Source organism: Larimichthys crocea, chromosome XI, assembly GCF_000972845.2.
Source record: "Larimichthys crocea isolate SSNF chromosome XI, L_crocea_2.0, whole genome shotgun sequence".
In the NCBI taxonomy this organism is placed as follows: Eukaryota; Metazoa; Chordata; class Actinopteri; family Sciaenidae; genus Larimichthys; species Larimichthys crocea.
This window is the reverse complement of record NC_040021.1, coordinates 22066198-22076595: the sequence shown is the minus strand read 5'-3', so window position 1 is coordinate 22076595 and position 10398 is coordinate 22066198. Positions and strand designations below refer to the sequence as shown.

The window sequence follows — 10398 nt, the reverse complement described above, 5'->3', positions numbered from 1 at the left end:
CACCGGCCCCACGCGCTGCTGCTTTGACTTCAGCGCGAGCTCCGTCAGTTAGTCAGTCTCGCGGTGAGCGGCCGTTAGTGCTGCTGTCCTGTGTGTCGTAACGGAGGTCCTGTACAATAATGTATAATTAAGTTTATTTAATTAGTAGTGTTTTGTTTTTAATTCGGTCGTTTGGAGATAAATTAATAAAAATGGAGGCTGTGAGTAGGTGGACCCCGCAACAAGTGGCGGACTGGATGACAGGTAAGGCTGCCAAATAGTGACACTAACGTTATCTTATGGAGCACTAATGAGCAGAAGCTAACGGTCCTGCCCACTGTGTTCATTTATTTATTTAGGTTTAACGTCTGTTTTTTTATGTTTTAAAGTGATTTCTTCGCCTTTAAATCCAACATTCAGCAACAACACATAATATTAAACCGTTTAATTTAATACTGTATGCCGTGTTTAGCTTTTAAAGCTATTTAAACTGTAGAAATTGCGCCTTTTATCTAAAAAAAATATAAAATATGTTTTTTTATGGCAGTTACAGTCCAGTATTTAGCTGAGGTGACTTATTATGATTTACTTTGGTGTTTTAGATGATGTAATGTTCACACAGGTAAAAAGTTTAACTTAATTTGGCAAAAAAATACTTTTTTCAGGTGATTATTGTCCATTTTAAACTGAAAGCAGGTTATGTTTTGGATTTGCCAGTGCTATATCTGATATTTGGTACCTAAAAATGTGTTTTTTACATTTAATTAAAAAAAAACAATGTTTTTAAATGTTATTTAAACACAAGCAACAACACAAGGACTTTTGCTTAAATAAAATTGGCAAAAGTCTACTTTAAATCAGGAAAAATCACAGTATAAGAGTACAAATCTATCAATGCCAGGTACATGATTTATTATTATTTATTGTATGTAATGAGGGTCCAGGTTAATTAGGCCTGCTGTTGGCTCAGTAACAGGCTGCAGGTTGTCTTGTTTGCCCTTTTTTTTAAATTGTCTGCCATATTTCAGACGATGAGAAGAAAACTTATCGAGTAGCAGCTGGATGGGATATTCATTACAGCCCGTCATCAAGCAATAAACAGGCCCGACCAGTTAACAGATCAGCCATAAAGTGAGAATCGTTGTGGGGTTTTTGATAAAGACCTGTTTTTAATTACCAGGGGATTGGACAAGCAGCTGCAGGAGTTCGAACACGCCATTAATGTGATAATCGTTACAATATTGAGATTGTTGTGGCCGTGATCACGCTTAAAAGATTACTAAAAGTAACACCTTGCACATGGCTCTCATGTATCCTGGAAAACAACGAGCTGACCTGGAAACTTTCTAAAACAGCAGTCAGGTTGTTGTATATAGCTGTTTATAAGTCTCCTACAATATATTGTGTGTTGAGGAACAAGATAAGTTGAAAACATTTTGTGTATTTCTTTATTTTCTTTATTTTAAAGGACCCTGTAATGGTGAAAACTCTCGAATTCTTGTTTTTCTTGAAGCCTACTAAAGGCTAAAATCCACCGGCTACAGATGTGTCCCTAGTTAACGCCTAATGTCGTTGTCCAAGATTATTTTATTTTATTTTAGTGAGTAAAGTCAGTCTTTGCCTTGGAAAATGAACTAATTCATTAATTATCATCATTATTTTGATGTAGGCAAGTTGCAAGTTTGGCTTTTTTAAAGGTTCAGTGTGGAGCACCTGGTGGTGAAGCTGCAAAATGCAACCGACAAAACACCCTTCACCTCACCCTCTCGTTTCAAGCATAAAAGAGAAACTACAGTGGCTGAGAAACTTGTGACGAACGCAGAAGATACTATGCAGATCCAGTGTTTGGTTTGTCTCTTCTGGGCTACTGTAGAAACAGATTTTGGAAGAGGACCAGCTCGCTTTAAATCTTTGGTCCATTTTTCCACAAGTTGAATTTACTGTTGTGAGAAAGTGAGCGTCCATTCAGCCCACCACAAACACACACACAGTAACATGTCATGTCATTTAGCAGCGGAGACAATGAAGCGCTGAGTGCTGCTGGCGGTCAATAAAGACCCGCAGACAATCCCGGCTCTTGACAAAGGTCGGCCCCCCGCCGTGCGGGAGGGTCACGAGGTCACCGCGACTCTTTAACCACATCTGACTGTCGCACTTTTGTTCCGCATGAAAAGAAACACGCAGGGGTCAGTCACATGAACGCTTCGTTCTCTCCCTGTGGTTCGTGTCACACTCTGCAGAGGACCGAGATGAAATTAAACCACAGAGGACTGCCAACATGCATCCGCTGTCCATCCTTTATACTGGCAGTGGTTTGAATGTAGGCAAGTCGGTGCAGTCTCTGATTTGTTCGGCCCTTTGAGGTGGAGACAGGAGGTTGGCATGAAAGGAGCACAAGACCTGATTTATGATTACAGATGATCTGTTGAAGAGCGAAAGTGATTTGTTGATTAAAACTCAACATATATGATATGATATGATGAAGTGATGAGCAGGCTCGAGTCTTCAGGTTTGTTTCTGTGTCATAGAAACTTGTCGTGTCATTGATCCGTATCCTGCTGTAATATTTACAGTGTAACCACAGAGCAGATTGTTGCCTCCGGTTGAAGGCGGTGAGGGTGTGTGCGGTGTGTGTGTGTGTGTGTTTACACACAATGTACAGGTCCTTTTCTCTGGAGCTCCAGTCGGTCTTGTTAAAATCCGTCTTGTTTGGCCTGGAGCTGGTTCCCACAGAGCGGCTGTGACTGATCAGCTGACCAGAAACACCAGAAACTGGAACAAAACAAACTCCTGGATTATTGTAAAAGTTGGAGGCGTGTTCGGTGAATTCCAGGAATTCTTTGAGGGAAAGTCAGAAAATATGGGTCAACTTTATATTTTTGTTCAGTTTTTAAAAGTAGTTACTCATTTCCTGATTTTGGTCAGCGACCATGATCGAAGAATGAACACAGCCAACGATCTGACAGAACATCCTGTGCCAGCTTTTGAGTTTTTTAGACTCATTTCAGTCCATACCCAAAAAACATCTGAACCGAGACAAATCCAACATGCATGTGAGCAAACCGATCAGACAGCTGTGAAGAGGTAAACACATACATCACGGCTCGGCATGTTCAGACAAATCCACATATTTCTCTGCTCGTCTGGCAGGTGCGGCCACACATCTCAATGTAAATGATGACAGGCTGGTTAGAGCTGTTGTAGAAATGAGGCCAATGAACAAGGAGACGGATCGGAAGAATTAACCGTGTACTGCCCAGAGCTCTGAAGACCACCTGTGTCGAAGACCAGGACTGGTTGAGACTGAGTCGAGTCAGAGACGGAATAAGAGTCTTCTTCAGGACTAATTACTTATTCGTCGACACATGTTGTGATAGTTGAGATTTTAGATATTTGTAATTACTGTATTACACTGTAGGCTCAAAATAGGCCATAGTATTTACTTTAATCTTTTCACTGAAACACGTAAAGTTCAAGTGCGACTTCACATTTTCATGGACTCAGCGTCACAGGTGTAATATTCTGTATGCGGGTAAATAACAAAAAGTCACATTTTCAAATCAAACGTACCTTTGTGTGCATGTTTATGTTCTCGGTGTACGTTAAAAAAACAACATACATTCCAAAGTGATGAATTCTTTATGTGTTTTGTTTCCTTAGAAGAAAAGCTGCATTAACACCTCTAACTTTGGTCCAACTCTGATTACATTTTCTTATCTTTATGAGGCGTTTTACTGTAACCGATGGAAACATAAATCTGTTTGACAGCATAATAACACTCACTGCGATGTATCATTATCGTCTAAACGGCCTCAAACCCCCTGGTCATATAAAACTCTTCACCTCCCATGTCCATGAAAAGAGGACAGTTTGGGAGCACAAACTCGGATTGTTATCGTGTACTTTGGCTCTTTGACCCTCCCGTTCCCCCCTCCTCATGTTGGTTTATCTTTCAAAATGGTGACCGGTGGACGGCAGCCAAAAGTCTGCATCATTGTGCTTTCAGTTTGAAGAATTTCATCCAACAAAGACCTTCCTGCCCGCTCTGCCTTTTTTTTTACTTTTGAGGTGAAGGAAGGAAGGCCACAGGTCTGGGAGAGCGAGCTGCGTATTTTATTAAACAATGTGCATTCATTTATCTTTAAAGACCCACGCAGCTGTAAATATCTGTTATCCATAATCTGATTCATCTCTGAACCTTCTCATTTTCACCACAGATATCAGGAGCAATTTGAAGGGTGTGATCCACTTTGGGTTTGGTTTATTTTGATTCACTCTGACCAGTTTGAAGGCAGCCAGAGGCACATGTTTTGAAGTATCACATGAGAAAAGGTTGATGGAAATGCCAAAATTCCAAAAAGGTTTTATGCTCGCTCGAGTTGGTTTCTGCCTCCTTTGAGTTCATACACTCATAAGGCATAAAACATGTAGTTTTATCTGTAGTTGACTCTTTTTATCACAGCCATGTATTATGTAGCTTCTGATGAAACTACGCTGTAGCCGAGTTGCCGTGAATTCGTGCCAAACCAGTTGGAAATGCTCCAAATTCCAATTTTTTCTCTTTTTTTCTGACATTTCATTCATTTTTATTCATTTATTATCAAAAAGCAGTCAAATCACTAACATCTGAGACGACAGTTATCTAAGACCCTGAGGTGGTTACCAAAAAATGAAAACAAATGGTAAACTCTACTCACAATACGTACAGTGAGCGGAGGATGGAAGGTGATGATTAAGGTTGGAGGTAAACAGAGACGCTGTTCATAAAATGGATATACGTCACGCTACAGTGAGTGATGATAATGGAACGACAAACAAAAGGAAAGCCTCCCCCTGTCTGCACCTGTCGCCAGCACCAGCAGGTCTCACCTCAGTGAAGGTAGACAGGTGTGAAGTTTGAACTGACGAGGTGGAACGAGTCCAACGTTTCACCCTGTACCATGAGACAACAGAAACTCTTCCCATCGGAACCAGAGCGAGGAGGTTGGTTGTTTGTTCAGAGGGAGGAGAACCTCTGTCGCCTGAGAACATCGAACACCATCAGCTGATGTAGTCTCTCTAAATACTCGAGTATTATCTTTCCTGGATGTTTACAAAGCAAGGTTACTGTGAAGCGATGATCTGACTCCCAGTAAACCGGCGCCACCTTCATGGCACGGCTTTTAACCATGTATGAAAATGGATTGATTGTACTGTAAAGTGATTTCAATCAAAGCGTTCACCAGCTGGCAGATATGTTTGGTCCCCCCGCCCACAGTTTGTCTTATCAGTGAAGCTGAGTTCACTGAAGGAGCACGGTGAATCAGAGGAAACATCCCGATTCTCTTTGCAGAGCGCCTCTTCCTGCTTTTTATTTCTTAATTTTTCACCATTTGTGAGCAACGTTGATGTCGTTTAGGAGTGAGACGTTCACACGGGACTGATCTCAGCAGGTCCACATATACAACGACTGACCACCAACCGTAATACATGCACCTTCTCTAAAATATGTTGAACTTCAAAGGCTTCAAAAGGTTTATTTTGTTGGAAAACAGTCCCAAAAAACAAAAGTTGTAATAATATAAAAGTAGGAAAATAAAAAGTCCTCTTGTTCAATAAAATCTGTGATGAAAGAAGTAGACGTGGTGCTTTTCATGGGAACTGAGCTGCGTGATATCGCCGTGATTGAAGTAACGCCTCAACAGTTGTTCAACCTGCGTCAACGGCTGCAGAAACCTCAGAGCTGTAAAAAACTGATAGAAACCTGCAGGACTGGTCCTCAGTGACGTGACGATTTCCCACAGAAATCATCTCATCGCTGTTTGGATCACCGAGTGAGTCGGTCCACTTCGATCCAGACTAAAACAACTCGACAACCTTTTGGAGTTTGGTACGAACGTTCATGATCCCCAGAGGATGAATGTCTACGTCTGCAACACTTAAGTTCATGACAGGATACCTCCTGCAACAGGGGAAACAGCTAGCCTGCCTCAGTCATACGGAAACAAAAGCTGCCTCACTGTGAAGCTCGCAGAGTAATTCATACACAGAAACCTGTTTTATGGGGGTTACGTGCCAAACGGTTACAACTACAGGCAACTACACAACCAGCAGAGACTCCAGGAGCTTCACCTCTGGTCTCAGCCAGTTGGATATACATTTGAATTTGCACCGTGAACTCCCACAATTCCTGTTTGTGTGATTTCATAAGACCGCTGAGCCCAAATCTCAATGCTCAAGGAAATCCTTTTTCCTCTTGAATGGTGTTTGTTCAACAGAGTGTGTTCCCCCACCCCCCGCTGCCTTCTACCAATAAGATTAGATGAATGTGTGTGTGTGTGATACAGTGAAGGAGTTTATAGAGGCCACAGTGGAGCTATGAATAGCCTCAGTGCCACTTTTCCTCTCTCTGCTCTCCACCCTTGTCCTGTTGCTGATGGAGGTGGGGGTAAATATTCCTTTTGTCGCACCCAGCTGGGGAGTGTCGGGCGCGAACTCCCATCTTTGTGCCGCGACGACGCGACACGTGCCGTTTGTTGTATTGAACAGGCGACGCACTGTGAAGTTCAGCTGTGCAGAAAAGAAAGAGTCTGAAGACTTTTAATTACAATGAATCAAATCAAATTAAATTATAAATGATCCTCAGGTTTGTCAGTTTATGTACGAACAAGTTCAGTTGTAGGAAAAATGTAATTAAATGTTCTATGACGCCATTGTTTTGTCTTGAGCTGCAGCGATTATTGGATTGGTCAGATCAACAGAAAATAATTAACAGCTATTTTAATAATCAAACAATCATTTTATAAGCAAACCTTACAAAATTAAACTGGTTACAGCTTCTTAAATGTGAAGATTTGATACTTTTCTTCATCATACATGAGTTTTTTTTTATGTTTTCTGACTTTCTACAGACAAAACAATAATCTGCAGATGAAAAATAAAAAGATTTAGTCACTTCTTCTTCATTTCTGCATTAGTAAACATGAGGAATATCAAATCTGTCAGCGAGAAGGACTCGTGTATTTCGAGGCGCGGCGTCTCGTCATAACTCTCTCTGTAAATTGAGACCCGAACATCTTGTTTGTTTTGATCTTTTCTGACGAATGATTAACTGGACTGTTTATGAGCGGCTGGAGTTTCACCTGCAGCTCTTTTTACTCACTTCAGTCACGTGTTTGACCGACGCTGACAGGCTAACCCACTTTATCATCAACACGCCTCGTAAATACTTTGAGTTAGGGTCAGGCCAGTTGTAGAACTATTTAGTAGTCTGTTATTGAATCTGTTGTTATGCTGTATTAATCTAGAGTCCATTATAGAGTGACACAGCGATCTCACACTAATCCAGCCTGTTTTCTAGCTGTACTGGACGCCTCTTTTCCATCCTGCCCCTTCCTCATTATACAAAACATGCGGTCGATTTGCCGTCTGAGCTACACGAGAAGCATTTGCATGACTCAACTTAGTCACCAGAATTTGATTTCCTCACGTGGGTCCCGACAATGCAGGAAGTCAAACTTATTTGTGCACATTTGTGCTTCTGTAAACAGACAAACATACCAGCCGCCCTCGAACAACTGGATTCATATTGTGTCATGTTAACAACAGATTATGCAGCAGGTGTAATCATCCATCCTAGTTTTTGCAAAGACTGACTGACTTTGTGGTTGTAAAGTTGTTGCTTTTTGACCAATAATGGACGTATTGGCGTTGACTCAGGGTTTCAAGGTGACCTGGTGGTTTTGTCGTCGCAGTAAGAAGTCAAACTTTCCCACCCTGAGCTGCCGCTGCTGCCTGTCGGTACACAGAGAGTTTCCCACCAGCTAGCTGACTGACAGGAGGGCAAAGGCCCAGCGTCGTCTGCAAACACAAGACTGGACGGAGACGAGACCTCCAGGCAGAGAAATGAACTTTTGTAGCGTCTGTGACGAAAGCAAACCGTGGCTGTGATCAGGTTTTATCTCAAGATATCGGAGACTCCGCATTGACTGACTTGCACAGGAAGTAGGTGAGAAAGTTTAGTGTCTGTGCACTTTTGTCAGGCTGCCGTTGGGTCAAATTCATTCAGTCAACAAACAGGCCGGTTTCAAAGTGCTTGGCAAAGAGCAAAGGCTGAGACTGTTTTCTCATGTGAACTGCGGTGTGATGTGGAAACCTCAGAGCTGATTAGATTAAGAGTAGAAGGTTTGTGGTAAATCACAAAAGGTCAGCGGAACAACATAAGTCTTGTTAATAGATGAACATGAGATATAATATGATGATTCATAAGTTCTGGAAAGCGTGGAGTCACTGATTTCCATATCTGAAAGTATCTGGAAATTGTAGGAGTTTAAATGATAAGTCTGATTAAAAAGACTAAGTACTGCGTCCCAACAAACCACAGGCAAGAAGTGAGTGACACAAATCTACGTCGAACAAACAAACTTTTACATTTAGTAAGTACTAGATGTACTGATAAATAAATAAAAAAACACAGCCAGTCATCAACAAACACAGGAGAACATGCAAATGCTACACAAATACACAACTGACGCACTTCTCCACTGTAAAACACTGTTTAAAGTCTCATCTCTGCACAGGACACATTCTTTTGACTTGCTCTGATAATATAATATAATATTTGGAGAAGCACTCATAAAATACTCCTTTGGACATTTGAACATGAGGACTTATGGAGACTTCACAGGCACAGAGGTTGTCGATTGGTACTGACCCCGAGTTTGGAACCAAATGAATTGTAAAGACTGGGGGTTTGTAGAGATCCTGAATTTCTTCAAATAAAAACTTTTTTTCTTCAGGACAGACACTTAGTGTCTTAAAAGAAAGAGCTGATCTGCTTCCAGCGTCAGGATCTTGTTTAGCAACAACCAGATCAGGCTGTGAATATTTCATCATCGGAGTCTGAACCTGATCTCAGTAAACACTGTAAAAAACAAACAAACCCTTAACTACTCATCCAGGCGTCATAATCTGGAAAATAAAATAAAATGTGCAAGAAATGGGAGGATTTTAATGTTTTACAGTGTTGATTTGGTTTGAATCATTTATTGGGCCATCTAAAAAAACAAAATTAAAACATTAAATTTGAAACAACATGAAAGAACGAGTACAAAGTTCACAAACGTTTATTTAACCCATCTTAACGTTGCACAACTTGTGAGGATGAATAGACTTTGCCGCTCGCTGTGTTTCATTAATCGTTCTCCCCCCCTGAGAAGAAGCACTTCAGCGCGATGATCCTGCTCGTTGCTCGCCGTCTGCCAACCATCCGAAGACATTTGAACAAGAGTTTGGGCCCAGCGCCAAAACCCCGACTGCGATGTTCAATAAAAGGAATGAGAAAAATGTTTCAACTGTCGTTTGATTTCTCACGAGAACATTGGATCCAGCTCTGAATGCTGGCACGGCGTCAGACTCAGACTCATTTGTTTTATTTAACCTTACTCAGGTTAATCCTGCTGGGATCTTACTCTTATCTTACTCTGCAATGTAAATGATGTCTTAAACCTTCGTCTTATAAACTAAAAACAGATCCAACAGTGGAGAGAATAAGACAAACTGCATTCACTCCAACAAACAGTTGGCGCTGGATCAATATTATCCCACCCAACCCAGACGTTGTGCTCGTGTTGAAGGACTAATCTCATGTAAAGACCTAACAGGAGCTCAGATTTGCTTGCTGGGTTTCTGTTCTCCGCTGCGTGCTCTGCAGGGAGGCTCGGCCGGGCGTTGTCATGCTTTCATTAGCAGGTGATTTGGCTGTCGCGTGACATTTAGCCGACCCTGCTGTGCAGCTGAGAGATTATCGGCCTCCTCGGGTGTCAGTAATGTGATCCAGGCTGTCGCCAACACATTCCTGTTGACCACAAACTCTCGCCAACCCGACCGTCCATAAAAACTCTGACAAACAACAGTGAGGGGGCTTTTATCTGAGATATGTTCATATTCTCACCATCACAGGGCGTGTTCACAGCAGGGACTTTGAATATCTCGCTGACGGAGTCGGGGAACTTCATGGAGGTTTGTGACTGGGCTTCTTTCCAGGAACATGTAGGAGCAGAACATGTTTTTTGACTTGTATCAAAAGAGCAGGAGCCAAAACATACGGAAGATCGGCGCTGCCAACATTAACATGCATTATTCAATCAAGTTTGCCATTCGTCATCCGTCTAGCTGTTTTGCATGATGTGACAAAATTTTAATTTCATTGGGATAAAAATAAAACATCCAGATTAAACATACATTTCAAGTCAACTTCATCCAGTCCAATAAACAAACTGGTCGAATTTGTTTTGACTTCGCTTCAGTAGGTAACTTCGATATTTTTTCATGTTTTTCTGTAATAGTGACTAGTGAGGACAGTTTTGAATTCAGTGCATGCTACAGTCTGCAGCCACAAAACAAACTACAACATAATCTTTGTGGCAGTTGCGCACCATC

General features: G+C 41.6%; 1 protein-coding gene across 1 annotated transcript in view; it reads left to right on the top strand.

The window, feature by feature from the left end:
- Position 1: 1 nt before the first annotated feature.
- Positions 2-10398, top strand: part of cnksr3 (cnksr family member 3) — a 37568-nt gene continuing 27171 nt past the window's right edge. The window contains exon 1 of the mRNA XM_027284322.1: positions 2-243. Coding sequence (XP_027140123.1) covers positions 192-243 — 52 coding nt within the window. The 5' untranslated portion in view covers positions 2-191. The remainder of the gene's footprint in view (positions 244-10398) is intronic.